The sequence below is a fragment of the Neocloeon triangulifer genome, unplaced genomic scaffold (assembly GCF_031216515.1).
Source record: "Neocloeon triangulifer isolate White Clay Creek 2 clone unplaced genomic scaffold, ASM3121651v1 ptg000012l, whole genome shotgun sequence".
Lineage (NCBI taxonomy): Eukaryota > Metazoa > Arthropoda > Insecta > Ephemeroptera > Baetidae > Neocloeon > Neocloeon triangulifer.
In genome coordinates, this window is record NW_026775554.1 from 18,412,680 (window position 1) to 18,432,413 (window position 19,734).

Genomic DNA, 19,734 nt, shown 5'->3' on the forward strand with positions numbered 1-19,734 from the left:
AAGTCTACCGAATTCATGTTGAATGAATGAAAAATCTAGTTGATCAACAACGATTGCATTTTATTATTGTCCAACAGAGTTGAGCCCCACAGCACATACAGAATTTTTTTAGTTTCAATTATTCATGCACAATAACAATTATATTAATATGGACTTAAAAAAAGCGTTTGTGCGTCAATAAACTTTCACAACACGACAGCACAACCACTTTGATAAATCACTCTGCGGATAAAACAGATATATCGACAGCTTCAGCTGTTCTTAACATTATATCATTTTTAGATATGGAATGCAAAAGTACTTGCGCAAAAAATTCTCTTACTAAAATGTGTGATCCGAGTGAGGCAAGTGATGTTTCAACAACTGCTGTGCGCTTCTGAGGTAAATCAACGTGTGTAAAAAAAGAAAATATTTCTAGGAACCAATGCGTCTAGTTTAAAAATCACATTATTGCACTTTTAATTGAACGGCAGTTATTTTTCTTCATGTATAATTGCATTTATTGTGCACTTGGCACATTGCCCAAGAATAAATTATAGCGGATCCATCAACATCCATAAAAATCAACTTGCGGCCATGGGCAAAATTCCATCCAGAACTAAAAATGGCACTCACAACTACATTGCACATGAGAATTATTTTCATTTGCACCTGAATGGCACAAGATCTTATCTGAGTGGCTTTGCACAAAGATTTATACCTTAACTACATTGATATACCCAACTACTTTTTTCTACACATGCATCTCACGGCGATTTTTTACGCCGCTATTATTGTCAATTTTGCTCTTGCTCCCAGGTAATCTTCCTTTTACAGACCTTTGTTGTAGTACACAGTGGTTGGGGCATTAGGCATTGCTTCGATTTTGGCCTGCAATAATAATAGAATAGTAAAAATTTGCTTTAAAATCTATTTAAATAAGCCACAAACCTTTAGCTCTGGCTCAAGGTCTGCCACGGCTATGGAGGCCTTTTGGGGGAAGAGAGCGCAGCACATCGGAGTGGCAAATGTCAAACAGAAGCCACAGAGGAGCACCTGCAACGGTGCGTTGGCCCATGGAATTTTCGCCAGTACCTTTTTACGCTCCAGAGTGTTCATAACAAGAGGAGGAATAACTGTCATAAAAAATTCAGTCAGTCATGGAAAGATTTCAATTTTGTGTTTCACTAACCCATGCCCGGAGAGGCCATGCCGATCCTGCTAAGGACGACAGCGATGATTCCTGTTTTGGCGGCAACTTTCGATTCTCCCAATTTGTTTCCATTGGCGTCAACGACAGGGATGCCCTCTTGAATTTCCCTAAATTAAGTAATTAAGTCTAAAAATTTTTTGAAAAAAAAAAAAAAAATAATTACTTCATCCTCATCATGGGGATGTTGACGCAGTTTGCAGCGGCCACGGCAGCAAACGGCACAAAACGTCCGATCAGAGCAGGCGCCGTCTTGACGAGGCTATTTAAGCCTAAAGCAGTGACTAGGGCACCTCCAGTGGCCAAAACGTATGATGTTCCCAGCTGTCTAAAACGGCAATTTTTTTTATAAAAAAACTTACATTTAAAAAAAAGTTCCAATGACTGAAACCTAATATTTTTTGTAGTTACATTTTATTTAATTTAAAAATTCCACTATAAACTGTCAAAAAAATAATTAATAATAAATAAAATAAACACAGTGAATAATAATTGAGTTATCTGAAAAAATGTACTTACTTGACAGTAATGGGTGAATCGCCACTGCGATTTGTATAATTGACTACGGCGTTGAAGCTCTGGTTAATCCACTGCCAAAAGACGACAGCTGGGGTGGTTCTAAAAATAGATCATAATCTTAAAATTTCAGAAAAAAGTGTTTTTAATTCTTCTTTACTTGTAAAAAGTCATCATGCAACCAGTGATGGTCATGTTCATTGGCACTTGCGCCGACATCCGGCCGATCAGCAGCATCTTCTCCCCTGTGTCGGGGTGGAATGCCGAGTCGTACAATTGCTTGGCCCGCCAGATCTTGTCTTCTGTCAGTCCAGGAATCTCAACTCCCTGTCTGTGGAATGTTGATTGAGTTAGTACTGTTTTGCATGTACTGCATTCCAATATCCTTTTTAAGTGTGCAAAAAATAAACTTGGTATTTCGCGGTATTTAACACCCTACAACTAAAGATCTTTGTTAAAAGATACATTTGTTTTTTTGTTTGAAGAAAATTGGACTAAAAATTAATTTGATCTTGATAAATATATATATTTTATTGATAATATTTAAATATGTTAACAAGTTTAAAATTTGAACAATAATTATATTGTCTTTAATACTTTGCTTGATTGCTCTGAGCAAACTTCCAAAATGATTAATTACTGTTTGATTAATTGTTCAATTAAACAATAAGCCAAAAATAGATCAAAACAGTCTATGTAATAAAAACCTTTGTGATTTACACTTTAAAATGAATAATAATAAATTCAATGAAAAGAAAAGGAAATAAATTTGTGTTAAAATTAATTTTTAAAATACAAATAAAGGACCACAGATTGGAATGATACATAATTATAAGGGTTTAGTTTAAATTTCTCCTTACTTGTACTTAGTGACAAGTTCTTTGGCTTCATCCAGCTCGGACGACGAACACAGCAGATTGAGGGGGTTGGTGGTCGAAAAAAAGTGCTGAGCACGACCATTGTAGGTGCTCTGGTCCCACCGCGGCTCGTCCAAGTTCACCCTTACCGACATCTTCCAGACTGTAGATAAAATGACACAGAAATTCAGTAAAATCTCGAGAAATCCAGCCTTATGTAAATTTTTTCTTGTGTGCATTCATGGACTGCGAGAACGCACTCGTCCTTGAAGGACGTTGCGATCGATTTACTTTGCCGAATTTCGAAAGAGGCTCTTTCGTTAAACGGGTCGATTATCTACAGGGGTATGAATGTTTTAAGATAAGTCGTACATTGTGTATACCTGAATTGCAATCCCGTCGCCCTGTGACCCTTTCCTTTCGCTTGACCACCCGACGAAGATGTTCCAAATTCTCCGAATGACGTTTTCAGTCAGGGCAGAGGGCGATCGGACAAAGGAGGCGTGGTTCGCTGGTGGCCTCGACCAGTGACGTCACGGCGGGGAGAGGGCTCGTTTTTTATTATGAGCGAGAGATTGAGCGCGCAGCCTGAATTCTCTCTCGTTTTCTTGGCCACATGCCCGAATAGTGAAAAGCACGAGCAAAAACACAAAAATAGCATCCATTCATGAGAGATGCAATAAGATAAAGGCAATTGGGGTTAAATTATATTTAATAAAAAATATATGTAGCTGCAATAAGTCTAAAAAATCCAAAAATACTAAAAATAAACATACGCATTATTTTCCAAGACCAAACCTAAATATTTGCTTAAAAAACTTTATTAAAGCGAAATATATGTCATTAATTAATTTCAGAGTTTTTATTATCTTATGTTAAATTTTCTTCAAACCACTTCATTTAGTATTTTAATTTTTAGTCATGTAATATTATAATTTAACATATCTAGGCTTTTTTTAAGTGAGCAGCCACTGCCTGACCAAGGGCCAAATTTTGTCGTCTTCCACGCTAGCAGGTCAAGGCGATACTCAAAAGATTCAAACATATATTAAAATCTTCCTCTGCAGCACTAAAAGATTTAACACTCATCCAGACACTTACTTCTTAACAAGAGAGCCGAGACGATTGGCGCTCAAATGAAAAGCACATTAATCTTTGCAAGATGCGCATCCCATTCATTATGATGATATGTAAGAAAAAATAATGCAACAATAACTTTGTGGGCGATAAAAACGCTTTTAATATTTTTATGAAATATAATAAATTTATTTAATTTGTCTTAAATTTTTTCCTCTGATAATATTTAATGGTGATCACTGCAAGAGAAATTTTTAATTATAATTTGCTCCAGTTATTGCCAAATTTTATTTTTCAAGCCTAATTAAATGCAATTTTAACTTGTTTAATTTTTGGTATGTAAGCGTAACTAAAAATTATTCCATTACTCAAATCCTTTTTCTGTGCAAAAATTAAACAGTTTGTATTAAAATTATTTTTATTATTATAACAAAAAATGAATATTCAAAGTAACCCCTTCTTCTCATCAGTGATATTATATCACTGACGAGATGAAAGGGTTACTTGAAGGCACTTGAAGGCAGCTTGAACGAAGGTAAAAAATATTAAAAATTTGAAAATGAGTTACTTGTATAACGTAGGAAATCTAGTTATTTTCTTTTTTTGAATTTTAATTTTTTGTTCAAGTTATGATTTTACAATCCATGAGCATTGAGCATTATAATATATATTATGCTTCGATAAAATGTTTTTGAGATGTAATTTTAATCATTTTTTGATTTCTGCTAATTTTTCCTAATATTTACAAATAAAAATTTTCATTCCCGGTTTTGATTTAGATTTCTCGAAAATCAAGTATGTATCTATGAATTGTAATCATATTATTTAAAATTAAAAATTCTAAAACTTTGCCCTAGGTTTCCCAGTTTGGCGCCACAGGCAAGTCTTCCCCCAGAAGTGCACCATGAGTTTTTTGGTGCTCTCTCCGCCAGGAGGCAGCAGCGACGGCCGAAAATGGTGGCTGAGGTCGCAGTTTGGTCTCGGTCGGTGCGAAGAGAGCGCAGAAATTCTCGGACATCAAGCGAAGGTACGACCTGAGCGCGATGGATGCGCTCGGCGACGAAGATGACGCGGCGGCGGCGACGCCACGGCGCCTCGTCAGAGTTCGGCGGCGCCACCTGTCACGCCTCAACCTGGAGAGGGTGCGCGCTCTCTTCGGGGTCAATCTGCGAGCCGAGGAGCAGCTCTCGGACAGCGACGTCGCCTGGTTCACCGTGTGCACCACTTCGGCCGCCTCTGAAGCCCCAGACCTTGTTGCCCGTCTGCAGGTGAGACCATGAAAAGGGTGTTCGAGACATAGGGCTGTTCATCAATGGGCGTGTTTGGGCTGCAATGATTTTTTTTTTTACAAAATACTTTACACGTACAGAGCAGGAAGGAAAAAGGTTTTCACTTGATAATTGTTATCGTAATTATAATGTTAAGGAAATATTTAAAAAAAATATATATATTTATATAACCGAAATAGAAAAAGCAATGTTTTGATAACAAATTAAATTAAAATTTGTTCAACTTTAAATAATTTTTTTTAAATTTATTTAATTATAAGTATAAAATTTATGATTTCTGATAATTCCTTCTATTAAATTTTTCAATCAAACATCCAATTTAAAAAAATCAAATAACTATGCTGCCTAAGTTATTAATTTATATTTATGATTAATAAATTAATATCATGTATGCAAATTAACGAATTTGCAACTCGTGCTATTTGCTTTATTACGATTTTGAGAAACGATCTCGAGAGAAGGTTAAATAAATGAGCTGCTTGCTGAGGTCATCACATCGAAGGTTGGCGCATTTTTCTTTCTTCATTCGCTCGTTACGTATGAATGGGCGAGTGAAATAAAGAATCGCGAGTGAGAGGAAGGCGCGGCCGAAACGTGTTGCAAAATAATTCGGCTCATTTTTCACGTCACTCTTTCCGTCCCGGACATCTGGCCGCAAATTAATACCCCTGGTTATTATTTTTTGCCCGACGCTGAAATTCGCAAAACTGAATTTAATTGCAGTTTTCCTTCCAAGTAACTTGACCCTTCCTCAGGTCGCACAAAGGCTACGTATTTCTATTTTTAGCCTTTCCGAGAAGCAGAGTGTCGGGCCGAGACGTCCATCATTATATAATTTTCGCGTCGGCGGCATTGTCATACTTGGCAGGATAAGAGCGCTTACCTTTTCAGGTAAGGCGAAGGTACATTCGTCTCAGGGTCGGCATTCAACTTTGACCGACAGCGATTGTCTTGGTTTTTTTTTTATCAAGTAGTTAACGCCTTGAACAGGCTACTTATGTCTAAAGTTAAATATCATGCTTGATAAGATCAGACAAAGCAGATTATTATTATTTAAAAAGTTATAAATTAAAATTATACTTAATAAACTTTAATTTTTAGGAAAGTAAATTTTATTTAATTAATATGAAATGAAAAAATTTTCAAACAATTTTTTTTCAATCAATTTTTTATGAAATTAATTATGAAAATCTGCGATTGAAAACAACAATTTAAATTTATTTCAGATGGAAATTATTATTTCTTGAAATAAATACAAATTGTAACTATTTTGAAATAAATCTGTATGAGTTGCGACGAAATTATTCGCAAAGAAGCGGCCGATAATTTGCAACCTGACTCGACGTTTTTCGCACTTTTTGCCGCAATTTAAATTAATTACATTTGTGAGCCCAAGGAAAAAGAAAAATGAGCAATGATGCAGCACAATATGAGAGATAGCACAATCGAAAAGCTGAGGACCGCCGCCGCCGCAGGCGTGTCGACTCTAATCCGCGCGTCGAAAAACCGCCAGTCAGTCACAGGCGGTTTGTTTCAGAGAAGAATCGAAATTCGCGAAACTCGCCGTGGCTGTAAAAGGGCACGATCGGTTCGCGAATTCGAACGCACGACGCCGAAAAGGAGGAAGTCTTTTTCAAGGTCCCTATTGTGCACACCACGCCCGGCGAGCGAAAAAAAATGAATCAAAATCTTTGCGCCCCGTCGTTACGTCAGGAAAATCGTGCCAATTGAAAAGTGGCGAAAAAATACGCGGATTTGGCACCAAAAGAATTTGGATCGCGCGCGGAGGCGCGAATGTGGGTTAGCGGAGAAAGAAGACGAGCCGAAGAAAAGTTGTGGCCTCCGTAGCAACCTTCGGTGCTGGGATCCGTCAGGGCGACCGAGCTCTTTTCAGGTCACTCAGTCAATACAAAATCGTACTGACGAAAAAAATGCAATCTTCTGGTTTCGTTGCTCTCACATTTAGAATTAATTGCAATAATTATATAAATTAATCATACAATTATTTAAACAAAACAATCCACACTACCATTAAAGAAACAATCAAAATGAAAAAAGTGACCTGAATTAATAAAAAAATAAAATAAATAAATAAGATCACTAATTGGTATTGTCGATAAATTTGGTTTTTCTTAACGCAACTCCCAGATTTTTTATAAATGAATAAAACAAGTTTTAGCTATAAGCTTTGTTTAGAAAATTAAAGTAAAATCCTGAGAACTTGCAAGTAATATGACGGAAATAATTTATTATGCAAACGTACGCAATTGGGAAGGAACTGATCAAAAATTGAATTTAAAAATAGAAATTAAAAAAAAAAGATTGTGAAATACATTTTAACAACAGTACAATTTAGCATTTTTTGAAAAGAGATGTGAATGGAGGAAGAAATTAAATTATGCTTGTAATTTAAAACCTTAAAACATAATTAAACCCATTGAAATGATCGAACCTCCAACGGCGCAGAATAATGGTCGCAAATTTCGCTTCAACGAGGCGAATGAAATCGGCCGGGTCCTAAATCTGCGGGGGAGTTGATTCGCTCCGAGGCGCAAATCCGGCCACGATTTGGCGTCGTCACGACTCTTTCCTCCTGCAAGACGAGCAGCTGCTCAGGTAGAATTAGAGAGAAGACGGACGTATAAGTGAGGGCAACGAATTCAACAAAGTGAGAGAGAGGAGAAGCGCCAAGCCAGCAGCGCATCCTGCTCCACAGGAAGGCGCTCCGACTGAGGCTGCTGCACTCGATCTCTCTCTTTTTCGATGGAAACCGTTGTTGCACGCAAATCGCACGTAATTAAGCAAGAAAGCGACCAACATCGACATTTTCCTCCTGGTTTTTTCGTGACGTAGGAAAGAAGTAAAAATATTCTAATGCTCAGTCTCACCCACGGAAAAAATTATTATTTTATATGGGCTTCCCCGTCTGTAATCGAACGGACAATGAGTTTGGGTAATTTTTAAGTTTCAACAGGTTTCTACGTTTTAAATGTTTGGCAATAACCTTGCAAGTCTCCTCTTCATACACGCAAGTCGAGATTCATTAACAAAAGTAAATATTCGGCGGCGCGATGGTAATAAAATCTGAAATTCTTCACTGCTGTTGCGACGAGACAAGTGAATGCTATGCAAAAATATTTAACACTTAACCGCACTGCCAGGTGCTAAATTTTTTTTCAACAAGGAGTGTTATATTAATTTTTTTTGCCCAAGCAGTGTTTTTAGGAAAACCGGGGAAAAATATTCTTTTAAAATTAAAACTTAGGGATGCAAGGCCTTCAAAAATCTTACTGGAAGTCAAATTTTATTTGTTTCAATTCGTTTATTCCAGAAACATAAAATAAATTTTTCTTCAAATAAAATTATATTTTATGCCTCTAATTTGAATGAAACCGTGAAACAATGCTTTGCAAGCCAACGCGTTTAAATAGCTTTAATTCTTAAGTAAGATTTTTAACAACATTCTGTTTTCTGCATGTTTGGTAATATTGCCTGCGCCTCAGTGTCTGTTAATGAATTGACTGAGCATATATAAAAATACAGGCAATATCGAGTCAGGTTTGAACAAGGAAACCTACCTCAATAATTGTGCTGGTCTTTTCAGCGGTCAAAAGGAATAAGTTCAGTTTTGTGCAAACTTCTTCCAAATCTTTGATATTTTCCACTCTAAAAAACGGTATTTGAATAAACTTGCTGATAATGTTTTCATATTTATTTTGATTAATTAACTAGAAAGGCAATAATAGAAAGTCTCTGCAATTTTAATTAATTATCACTGTAATTTCAACCATTTTATATTTGGCCATTGTAATTAAAATTAACAATTTTCTGCAACGTTCATTTCAAGGATTTACGTTCATGCACTCGTCACTTTCTTCCTTTTTGCGTCTCTCGCTTTGCTTTCGAATCCGGTTGCCAAGTACTATGAGTTCGAACATGCAGAGTTACGCGAACGAGTGAAAAATAAATCGAGGCGAGATAAGAAAAGGAATGCAAACGATGCAAAGAGGCGAATGCTGAAAGAGAGAAAGAGGCAGGCAGGCAGGTGTCGCAAGGACCGGGTTCGAGGCCCGCGCTCGCTCGGCCGCCAACACTCCAGGATCTGCAGCTCTTGCGTCACAAAATAAAATAAATGCACACTCGCGCGCACGAGTGCAGCAAATTGACGTCGGCGCAAATATTTGATTTTGCGATAAAATCTTATGACTTTTACGAAAAATTTTTATCCTAACTAAAAAAGAACTTACAGCAATAAGACCTTAAAAATTTCAGTCAATGAAATATGAAACTAAAATTTTTTAAAATATAAAGCGATAGAAACTTAAAAGATATTATAATCATTGTTGTTTTCAATTATTATTAATAATATTTATTGTTTATTCGGTTTATTCTTCTTAAAAAAAAAATTAAAACAAGAGTTGAAATTCAAATCACCATGAATCAGCCCTCGATCGTGAAATTCTACCACAAAATTAAAATTTTCATTTTATCATTTCTTTTCCTTTTCTCCATATATCTAAATAAACACTACTGTGGTTTCAAAATCAAAAGAACGACTTAATTTTTTTATTTTATTAAAATGATAAATGAAACTCATTGAAAATTGAACGCATTTAAATTAATCTAGGGGAAAACCAATATCGAGTTCAATTTATTTATTGCTACAAGGTTCAGAATAAAATTAAAACGTTGACAAGCATATAAATAAATTATAAACTGCGTTACTGTAGAAAAAAAGCAGCACTTCTTGGTCATTACTGCCGGAGCAAGTTCAATGCCATAAAAAAGAAATTTGTCCGCGTTGGTGCACTCGTTGCGACTTAGGTAGCCGCCGGGAAAAGGAGGATGTGTCCGGAGTGTGGAGAAAAGGTGTCGTTTGGTGCGTCTGGGCCCCTAACGAGACCTTCAGACCCGGAAGCTGCGCCAGTCACGGGGGAATCAGGTCAGCGGCCGCACCGGCCAGCAGGCGCCCCCTTCCCGGATCTCCCCCTCTCCTCCGCCTCCTCTTTCTCCCGGTGGCCAGTGCGAAGAGCATTCAGTCGGGCGCGCTGCGTGCTCGCGAAAAGACACACTAGTTTTTTTTCGTACACAAGATTTGCACATCTTCGGCTGACACGGCTAACGGATTAGTCGGCCCCAATGCTGGATTACCTTTGCAGACGAAAAGACTGATTCCGCTCAAATGATTCTCAACGACAAGGTAAAAGATTTAATTGACAATTAGTTGACTGTCAGTGAATTGTGTTGGCCGTGGGCGAGTCAACAAAGAAAATTGTGTTAGTCTAGTAAATATGGAGAAGATTAGAAATTAAAAAAAAAAATGATTTATAAAATAAAATCAGTTTACAAGCATATTTTGAAATTTTAAGAAGAAAAATGGAATTTTTAGTATTGCTTGATTTATTCTTACAATAATAGTTGGAAAAATATAATATTAGATAATAAATACGATTTTTGATTGAAATTTACAAATTTTTCCTCATACTTAGTACAACTTAGTATTTATTTGAAGAGTTTTTGTTTGAACAAAGCTATTTTTTGTCTGTATTGATCCCTTCTTTTATACATCTTTCTCTCCTACTCCGTACGGAAATGAAAGACGATGTAACACTGCAGCTTGCTCACAACAAACATCTCGGTTTTTTATTCCTCTTTTGTGTGCCTCCTTCATTATTTATCAACTGCGCCATAAGGTGCCAAATCCCACCAACAATCCAATGGGGAATTTTTTCAGACCGGTCCTAAAACAATCAATGATGATTTCATCAAGGACAAAATAGAAAAAAGATATTACCGGCGGGGAAAGACCAGTCTGACGTTTGATTAGGACATAATTATCAGCCTTTTGGAGTGAATCAGTTTTATCAGCCAATTTCAAGAAGTGCCTTTGTGTCATTTCCGGATAAATTAATTAAATTTGATCGAAATCCGGTTCATTGGTAAAGTTCCAATTTGCAATCAAACAACGAGCACAAGTGCTTTGTCACGTGTTCGTTTGTTTTTCGTTCTGCTTTGGCGTGACAGTGATATCAACGTGGAGAAAACAAACCGGCGTTCGCGTGACGTCACTCGGTGCTACTCGGTGGGTCGCGTGTCAGGTGGGGGCGGACGCACGGACGGACCTTTTCCTCCGCTTGCCTTCCACTGTACACGGATCTTCTTCTCGATTCCATTCGCCTCTTGTATGCGGAGGTGACTTATGTTTTTCACGTCTCCCGCCGCTAATTACGCAAGCCCCCTGACGGATTGGAAAAAAGATTTATTTTTTTCGAATTTCATTGATGGCGTGGGAGCTGCTGGCTCGATCCGTTTCATTCAAGCCGCCTGTCTCATAAAAACGCAATTGGAGAAAGAGCGAAAACCAGTTTTCGAGCGAGGCACCTTCCATTTCTCCGTCGCATAAATGTGTATTAGTGGATCAGCCGGAAATTTCATTCAGTACAAATTGCGGTACAATATTTCATCTCCTGGATTATAACTTTTTTCATCTGATTCTGTATTAGGAGTGGAAAGGAAAATGAAGATAGAAATTATCACATCACTTAATAGCCGCAGCGAAAATTTTTTTAAAATCATGATTCACCGCAGTGTTAATAGAACTTGACATACACTTTATTTTTTTGTCAATTAATTTAATTGAATTAATTATTGGAAAAAAATATCTAACAGTAGAATTACTTGGAAGCGAAAATCAAATATGTACTTTATGAATTGGAAGTCTGATTATAATTTTTTTTATGTAATTCCACGTCAATTATTGAAATTGTACCCTTGCTTTTAGAAAATCTATGATTTTTCATCATTTTTATTTTCTTGTTTGCATATTTAATCTAAAAATTGTTGAAAACTAGCAGTTTTTGAAGTAACACTTGAAAATATCGATTATTTCATTTCTTTTAATTTTTAATAACTTAAAATTTTATCCAAATGAATCAAGTATTCAATTTTAACTTGCAAAGACAAATTTTTCCATTCTATCGCCCTGTCAGATTTTTCTTTCCTTAATTCTTTTGGTTTGTTTGTAAATCGATTCGTTTGGAAATACCTGGCAACCTGTTTGCAAAGGTCGCCGCTCGGCGAACCCTGAGCAAAGGTCGTTTTTTTGCGCCTTCTCATCCTCAAAGAATTTTTTTTCATTCCTCTCGTCTGCCAATTTTTCAAGCGGCTCGCGTAGGAGCGACGAGAACCGCTGCGCAGTTTCAAAGAAAAACAAAGCGCCGAGTGTGAAGGAAAATAACAGGTGCACTAATCGCAATTGGGAACTTTCCGTTCCATGTGTACACTCCCGTATATATTTACGCACGCAGTCGTAAGCAAATTTCGTGCGCGGCTCTCGCTTGCAGTGAATGTAGGCTGCGAGAGTTTGAAAAATGTTACGTTGTGGAAACGCGGAGATCCTGCTCGTCTCTCTCTCTGCTCAGCACTTTCTTTTCTCTGCTGGCGAAGCTCTTTTGCTATTATGAGCATATGAGCGCGCGGCGCTATTACGTGGTACTAATCTTTAGTACCCAGTGAAAGAAAGTCTGACGTTTTTCCATTGTCTGATTGTGACGGTGGTGCGGATTTTCCGAACGCGCGTGGAGAAATTTTTAAAGGGAACTCTCGCTGACACTTGAACGATCTTTGATTGGATGACCGACGGAAAATTATTTTGAATTTCATCCTTGCTTGAGTGAAAGTTAGTTTGGCCATCAAAAGTTTTCGCTCACCTTGAGACTTTTACATTTCATACTTACAAGAAGAGCCTGCTTTGAAATAAAGATATTTATTTATATTGCTTTAAATTTTCTTCCTTCTTCCTAAGTGAAATCAGTGAAATATTAGTTAATTATAAAATTTAGAAATTTATGAATTGAAAATCTCTGGCGCAGTTGAAGAAACTTTTATTTATATTTATCTTAACATCCACATCCGAATTTGTGGCTTCAAGATTTGAGCGGTCGTGACGGCTCGCTTCTGCTCTTTCCCTTCGCGTTATTGTTATCGCCGAACAGGATGCGCTGTTGGCTGAGAATTTGATTCAGTCAGTCAGTTGGCGATGATCGATCTTGTTTCCAGCGCTCGGATCCAATGAACTCTTTTTGCGTATCCGCTTCATTGCTGATTAAACACGCGAGCTTAATGAACCTGCAATTAAATTGTAACACCATCCAGCAAATTTTTTAATTCATTTTAAGTTTAAACTTTGACATTTAACCTCACTGGAAAGATAGGAAGACTTTAAAAATAAATTTATTTTGAATTAATAGTCACGAATAATTAGAAGATAAATATATAAATTTTATTTTTAACTTAATTAAATAAAAATCAGAATCATAGGATTGCGCGATGATTATATTTTCCTTTCTTGCTTGACGTAAAAGAATCGGGGCGATAAACATAATACATATCATATCACGCTTCCAGTGCGTCATTGGCCAGACATTTAAAGCAGCTATGCAAAAAGGTCGCACAAGAGACGCAATTTATTTTGTATTTTTTTGCCCGAGCTGACTCTGTTTTAAAACAGTCAAGCAAAAAGCAGTGCCAACAGAACGAGAACTTAATTAAAGCTTGAATGAGTCATAGAATTAAAAAAGCACCTTTTTTACGCGTAGGGTAATAAAGTTATCCATTTTTTATTAAGGCGTGAATCATTTCGCTCAATCCGTTTATTTCCATTTAATGATTTAACACAAATTATTTTACAATGCAACTTAAAATTTACTTAATGAATATTTCTTATTGTGCTTTCAGCGTTATGTGGACGCGTCGTGCGCCGAGGCAGGTGGCACCGAAGAGGACTCCAGTTACGACTCGGACTGCGAGTCAGCACCGAATGCAGGACCTCGCGGTCACGACGACGTGAGTCGCACCGTTTCCGATACCCTTGGCGCTGAATTTGCCGAGTACGTGTCGGCGCCGCCTGCGGGTTACACTCAAAAAGTGGAATTCGGTCTCAAACTGGGCTACACGGAGCGACAGGTGCAAGTGGTGTTGGCGAAAATTGGAACAAACCCGAGCCAGAACGAGCTCCTGGCAGAACTCATCAAACTTGGCGCGGCCAGAAGTTGCTCAGGTTAGTAAATTTGTTGATTGAGATTCGAGCATATTTTGCATGAATATCCTTTAAATTTTGCAGATTTTTCTCCTACTTCTGAAACTGCTCCTTTTTTGGGTGCCGAGGTGGTTGACGACATAGACGACGGTGATAGTGAAGATGCCCATTCAGCAAACCAGCTGAGGCACATAGTCATAGATGGAAGCAATTTGGCCATGAGGTAAATTCAAACAAAACCTTATTGTATGTTTACTAAAAAGCATTTTTTTGTTTCAGCCATGGAAACAAAGAAATGTTTAGCTGCAGAGGAATTAAACTCTGCGTCGAGTGGTTTCAAGCGCGCGGCCATAAAGACATCACAGTATTTGTTCCTCGTTGGCGCAAGGAGGCATCTCGACCTGAACGACCCATTAAAGACCAAGAAATCCTCAATGAACTCGAGCGCGAACGAATTTTGGTCTTCACGCCTTCACGGTTGGTTGGCGGCAAAAGAGTTGCCTGCTATGATGATCGCTACATCCTTAAACTGGCCCTGGAGACAGACGGCGTTGTCGTTTCAAACGACAACTACCGAGACCTTCTCAGCCAGTGCCCTGAGTTCCGAAAAGTCGTTGAAGAGCGAATTCTAATGTACTCTTTTGTCAATGACAAGTATGTACTTGAAATCAAAACTACTTTGTCCTTTATTGATAATTTTTTTTTTGTAGATTTATGCCACCTGATGATCCTTTGGGCCGATCAGGACCGACTCTTGACAAGTTCCTTCGTGTTACCTCCGTAAAGGCTGATCCCCCTAGACCGTGTCCGTATGGCAAAAAATGCACTTATGGAAACAAGTGTAAATACGCTCATCCAGAGAGGGGTCCTCTGCCCCTAAAGTCTGTGTCTGAAAGACTGGCGGAGCACGCCCAAAGGCAGCTCCAGGCCCGTGCCAGTAGAGATGCTAGCCCAGGTAAGACACATTCATTGATTAATGTAGAGATTGTTTAAAAATCTTCAGCTAATCTGTGAGTTGAACTAAAATTTTGTTATTTTGTTTTAGGTGACCAGTTGAAAAGTAGCAAATCACTGAGTCTCCCTCCAAGTGAGCAACCTCGTAAAACCCCGCTGTCAAGGACAAGGTCCTCTGTTCCCAACTCTTCAAGCACAGAGCGAAGAGGAGTTTCGAAAAGCAAGAGTGTCGAAAATGTAGCTTATGGATTTAGAGTGCCACCTCCCCATGCTTCCTTTGTTGCTCCTCAACAGCAGCAGCAACAAAGGTGGGCTCCTGTTGGTCATATGAACCAAGATTGGCACATGATGGTACCCCAGGGTGGCCAAATGCCCCTCGGCAAGCAACTATCCGATCCACCAGCCAACCCACAGCACGAACAGACTGAACCGACCAACCTGCACCGAAAATTGCAGCGACAGCTCACGCTTAACCCCAATTACGACCCTAGACTATTGCACCTTCAACAAGGGTAAACTTGAAAAAAAAAAATTGGGAGTAATTTTTACTAATTTTTTAATTATATCAATAGGAACTATGGTGGGCCTGCTGAACACAGACCCATTGGTCGGTGCTCTACGAGTGCAAATGAGTACAGAATGCCCATGTGGGAAACATCACATCAGTTTGGAGCTGCAGAGGCTATGCACCAGAGTGTCACCCGAATCGCATCTGCACCCGAACCACTGCCCCCTCGGTGGCCACCGGCACCTAGACAGCAGCGCCATATTCAGTTGAACCATGTTGGCGCCAGCTCGGAGCCAAACTTGATGGTGCCTCCTCAGTGGGCACCTCCTCATGTCGACGCAGAGGCACGCAGCAGAATCAACTACCACCTCTCTTCGTTGTTTCCTGCAGAGCAGGTGCAAGCTGCCATGAGCATGCTCCCCGAAGAGACAAACCCGCAGAAGATCTGCACACTCATCCTCACAATGTTCCCTAAACCCTAGGAGTTTATAAGTGTGCAGGGTTGCCAGAGCATCAATCTTATCCCAGCTGGCGAAGTTCATTTTTCGATGTTATTTTTTTTCCATTTTTTTAGAATTTATTAGTCATGAGCAAACTGCCTCAAGGCTTGAATGATTTTTATAGAAAGCCAGAAATTGCATTTTGTTAGTATGCCCCATTTAGCTCTGGAACCCTTTGTCGTAATTATGACGTTGAAACCAATCTTATACAGCACAAATGTGCTTCTGTAAAATTATTGCTATGGGTGTTTCACGGTGGCCCCTAGCTGCAGATTTTCCAACCAAATTGGTTGAAACGGACGCTTAAATGAGATGGAAGTGTATAATAGGGGTACTTTGTGCTGCACCCCTGTTTCTATGTAATTGAAATTCTCGTTTCAAGCATGAAATGTGGATAAAAAAGTAACTCTATGAGTTGATTATTAGTTTCTCCCTCTAATGGATGTGTATTTTCTCTACGTTTAGCTGCACAAATTGCCAAAATACGAGCTGAAAATTCATCCTTTAACGTTCTATGTTGAATGTAGAGATTTTTACAGTGTAAAACTGACGTTTAATGCAAATATTTGGCAGCAACTTTTGGTCCAAATATGCAAACAATAAAATTATATTTTCTGTTGACATATAACACTATAAAGTTTTATTATTGGTTCAACTAGATTCAACACCACAAAACACCTTACTGGCTCACGGCCACCTTTTCTGCGTCATCCTCAGACTCTTTTGGCATAGTGACTTTAGGTTTGTCCTCTTTCGTGTCTGGCTTTCTCCTCTTCCTTATAGAGTATTCTTGTATTCCAAACAGGGGGAAAAGATCCAGCTTAAATTTTTCAAATCCAGGGGGACTTGACAGGAAGAGGCGCCACAATATGGGTTCTTGTTTTTTAGGTGGTGCCTTTGAAATGAGGTCCTTAGCAATTGCCATCATATTCTCTTTCAAATTTTCGGTAGGCATGTTCAGCTATAATAATTTATAATAAAATGTAAAACTTGGAGACCAGAATAATGAACGGTAACCTACCGTGCCAATATTGCACTCAAACCAACCAAATTCAGGCTCACGGTCATCCTTCTCAACTATATACTCAATGCCATTCAAAAATCGACGAACTGCATCTGTTGTGTTTTGAGTTACTGATCCTATAAATCAACCAATTATTAAAGAGCCATGTATTTATATGGAAAAAATTTCTTGAACCTTGCTTGGTAGACGGATAAGCTCTTTTGAAAACTCCTCGCAAAGGCACCAATTCTGATAATATATCTGGTGTGCATATGACAAAATCGACGTTTCTTAGGGTGACGTCACCGGATTGGATGCCCTTGATTAACTCGGAGCCGCCGGCCACTGATGCACCAGCAGCCAAGGCCTTGTTTTTGTCATCACCATTCTTAGTAAATACGACAATTGTTCTCTTGATTTGTTGATCAAAGGGATGAGGAGTGTCGACCAGGCCAAAAAGTTTTTCCAAAAACTTAGTCTGAAAAATAAAATTTTTGATAATAGAACACTTGGTAACGATTTTATTTATACAAATTACAAACCTTCCTCTCGCCGTGCAAATCAAGTTCCACTACCAATTTGAGCAGAGCGTCCGGTCTATTGTACATGGTTGGATCATGTGTCTCTCGATGGCACTGGACAGCTTCTTCAAAAGAGTACTTTGGCTGCTGAAAATACTTGAATGGATACACATCATCCATGGGTACAGGGCGCCAAAGATCATCATCCATTTTAGGTTTAAACGCCACTTGGTTCCTGATGAGAGCAAAATTATTAAAAACTCCAAATGTTGCACTTTAATGGCATCACTCACTTCTTTGATCTTTGGCTGAGCGGATCAAACACCACCTTCTGGATTTCAACTTTTGTCCTCTTCCTTGCCTTTTCCTTTCTGATGCCCTTCCTTGCAGCCATCCCCCGGCATGGTTCGACACATGTTGGCCGAAGCAAAGAATTAATCAGTGACCGTCCCAGCAAGGCACCAGCCACAGTTCTCGTAAGTAAACCTGTAGATAAAATAATCAAGATTGAATTATCACACGCAGTCTAATTTATTTCAAGCCAAAATGCAGAAATTTTACCGGAAAATACACCTAATGTGATTTTTCTTACCAGTGGGTGCTGCCATTTTTGACCGACAGAGGTCCGCAAGCAAAACATTGCAAATTGCAGCCGTACGATTGGCTAAATCAGGTCACGTGACTTCAAAGCCAATGAGGGCAGCGCACAGAGAGCACCACTGTGCGGCCTCACTGCAAGTTTACGTGACGACTGCGAGAAACTTCCATTGGCCAATCGGATGAGAGCATCGCGGAGCCATTGCTGAACGAGTTCAGTTGTTCGTGTTGTGTTTATTTACGTCAGAGAAAGCTTGTTGCAAGCTTTTCTCAACCCCAAGATAATTCGGATTACCACACTTTCGGAAGTAGATGAAGGTGAGAATCTTTGAGGGCGCTTGAAGGACCCAGGGGCCCCGTCAGGGACCCCTGAACTGGGGCCTTGGCGTCAGCTGCCAAGGTCCGATTGTGTTGTTTTCTCCGATTGGTCGTCACCGATCGGGGCCCCAGGTCTCTAGGGGCTTTGTGAGACCCTCGAGAGGGTGGCCGGGACTTATAACAGTGCGGAAGGGCACTTTCTTTGTCTACTTATTCTCTTTATAGCAAAATCTTATGTCCGACCCTGGCGAGAGAGATGAGAGAGATATGTATGTTTATGTATTCGCGAAATGAAAAGAAAGTTTTTCTTGTCGCCCGTTTTTTCCGCGCGCCGACCGAGTCGCGAGTTGGGCAATTAGCGGAGAGAAAAGCAATTTTTGTCGAGTCATGGGGGCCGATTTCTCCGATCGGTCCGCCGAAATTGAACTTTGACCATGAATTTATGCTGAATTCGGTTTTTTGAAAGATAATAAATCCGCTGTTGTTGGCCCATTCTCGAGAAAGCTGGAACAACTCAAATAATCAGAAGAAAGCAGAAGTTAATAGGAAAAGATAAACAAAATTATTGTGTTTTTGAACTTGTTTCAATTCGGAACGAGTAAGTCCAGTTTCTTGATCAGCTATGCAAGAAAACTGGATTGCCCTGAAATAATTTGTCCTCGTTGCTGTGTGACTTTTCCACCTCTGTGATAAAGTAGAAAACAATATTTTTCTTTGCGAAGCTGGAGTCGGAACCTTGCGTTTTGTTCTTTGATTACGTTAGACTCATGATCAATTGATCTTTTAATTGTTTCAATTTTGCTAATGACGTGGGATCTTCGCAGGTTATAGCATGTCGCGGAAGGAGACACGATACGAGCAGACTAATAATCACCGGCGTACCCATACCTACATGCCACCCGATGAGGTCGCCTCTGGCAAGAAGTCTTATTGGCCAGAGTTGGAGATAACAGGTATTTTGAAGTTAAAATTAATTTACCTTTACCCTACGAAATTAGTATTTTGTGCATTTGTCATCGGCCACAAGCAAACAATTTGACTGATATTAAAACTTAATATAATTATTTAACATCATCAACATTATCATTTAAACCACAGAAAGTGAAATAATCCAAGCTGGAATGAATAATTTTAGTTTTTAAACTGCACTTTTAAATTTTCTGTTTTTGGAAAATTGTTTCGAGGGTTCATTTTTATCCGCGCATTTTTACCGCTGCTGTCATGCAAAAGCCACTACAACATAATTGTGACATCAGTTCCTTTCTTTGGCTTCATCGACCAATCGTTGGTACAAAATAAGCAATTGAAATCGTTTGCCAACAAACACGCGTTTTGAGTGGGGAGAATAAATTAGCCAGCAGGAAAATT

General features: G+C 38.8%; 4 protein-coding genes across 6 annotated transcripts in view; 2 read left to right on the top strand and 2 right to left on the bottom strand.

Annotated features, from left to right (window-relative positions):
• Positions 1-39: 39 nt before the first annotated feature.
• Positions 40-3,106, bottom strand: LOC132197627 (sideroflexin-3). Of its 2 annotated transcripts, none has more exons than XM_059621022.1 (8): positions 2,946-3,106; positions 2,566-2,725; positions 1,866-2,036; positions 1,709-1,807; positions 1,356-1,517; positions 1,172-1,299; positions 931-1,115; positions 40-870 (listed from the first exon to the last, which is right to left on the bottom strand). In XM_059621022.1, the coding sequence occupies exons 2-8, from the start codon at positions 2,715-2,717 to the stop codon at positions 811-813; spliced, it is 957 nt and encodes a 318-aa protein (XP_059477005.1). In that variant the 5' UTR covers positions 2,718-2,725; positions 2,946-3,106; the 3' UTR covers positions 40-810. The 2 variants fall into 2 exon arrangements, with proteins under 2 accessions (XP_059477005.1, XP_059477006.1); XM_059621023.1 differs by having other exon boundaries at positions 2,935-3,079.
• A 1,478-nt stretch (positions 3,107-4,584) lies between these two features.
• Positions 4,585-16,551, top strand: LOC132197623 (ribonuclease ZC3H12A-like). Of its 2 annotated transcripts, none has more exons than XM_059621018.1 (7): positions 4,585-4,907; positions 13,665-13,986; positions 14,050-14,188; positions 14,245-14,619; positions 14,676-14,920; positions 15,011-15,431; positions 15,492-16,551. In XM_059621018.1, exons 1-7 carry the CDS (start codon positions 4,683-4,685, stop codon positions 15,907-15,909), a joined length of 2,145 nt encoding a protein of 714 aa, XP_059477001.1. In that variant the 5' UTR covers positions 4,585-4,682; the 3' UTR covers positions 15,910-16,551. The 2 variants fall into 2 exon arrangements, with proteins under 2 accessions (XP_059477001.1, XP_059477002.1); XM_059621019.1 differs by lacking the exon at positions 4,585-4,907 and adding an exon at positions 9,964-10,128.
• On the bottom strand, positions 16,531-18,199 carry LOC132197625 (large ribosomal subunit protein uL1). The gene is made up of 6 exons (XM_059621021.1): positions 18,044-18,199; positions 17,745-17,937; positions 17,473-17,686; positions 17,126-17,408; positions 16,949-17,067; positions 16,531-16,888 (listed from the first exon to the last, which is right to left on the bottom strand). The coding sequence occupies exons 1-6, from the start codon at positions 18,057-18,059 to the stop codon at positions 16,607-16,609; spliced, it is 1,107 nt and encodes a 368-aa protein (XP_059477004.1). The 5' UTR covers positions 18,060-18,199; the 3' UTR covers positions 16,531-16,606.
• Positions 18,200-18,206: 7 nt separating this feature from the next.
• Positions 18,207-19,734, top strand: part of LOC132197624 (CCR4-NOT transcription complex subunit 6-like) — a 50,793-nt gene continuing 49,265 nt past the window's right edge. The window contains exons 1-2 of the mRNA XM_059621020.1: positions 18,207-18,366; positions 19,191-19,319. Coding sequence (XP_059477003.1) covers positions 19,199-19,319 — 121 coding nt within the window. The 5' untranslated portion in view covers positions 18,207-18,366; positions 19,191-19,198. The remainder of the gene's footprint in view (positions 18,367-19,190; positions 19,320-19,734) is intronic.

Coding starts and splice junctions, on each gene's coding strand:
- LOC132197627 (XM_059621022.1), bottom strand. CDS start 2,717: ATGTCGGTAAGGGTGAACTTGGACGAGCCGCGGTGGGACCAGAGCACC. Junction 1,518..1,708: donor GATTCACCCATTACTGTCAA/GTAAGTACATTT, acceptor TTGCCGTTTTAG/ACAGCTGGGAACATCATACG. Junction 1,300..1,355: donor ATCCCCATGATGAGGATGAA/GTAATTATTTTT, acceptor TACTTAATTTAG/GGAAATTCAAGAGGGCATCC.
- LOC132197623 (XM_059621018.1), top strand. CDS start 4,683: ATGGATGCGCTCGGCGACGAAGATGACGCGGCGGCGGCGACGCCACGG. Junction 14,189..14,244: donor GGAAGCAATTTGGCCATGAG/GTAAATTCAAAC, acceptor TTTTTGTTTCAG/CCATGGAAACAAAGAAATGT. Junction 14,620..14,675: donor TACTCTTTTGTCAATGACAA/GTATGTACTTGA, acceptor TTTTTTTTGTAG/ATTTATGCCACCTGATGATC.
- LOC132197625 (XM_059621021.1), bottom strand. Junction 17,409..17,472: donor ATTTGCACGGCGAGAGGAAG/GTTTGTAATTTG, acceptor TTTATTTTTCAG/ACTAAGTTTTTGGAAAAACT. Junction 16,889..16,948: donor TTGAGTGCAATATTGGCACG/GTAGGTTACCGT, acceptor AAATTATTATAG/CTGAACATGCCTACCGAAAA.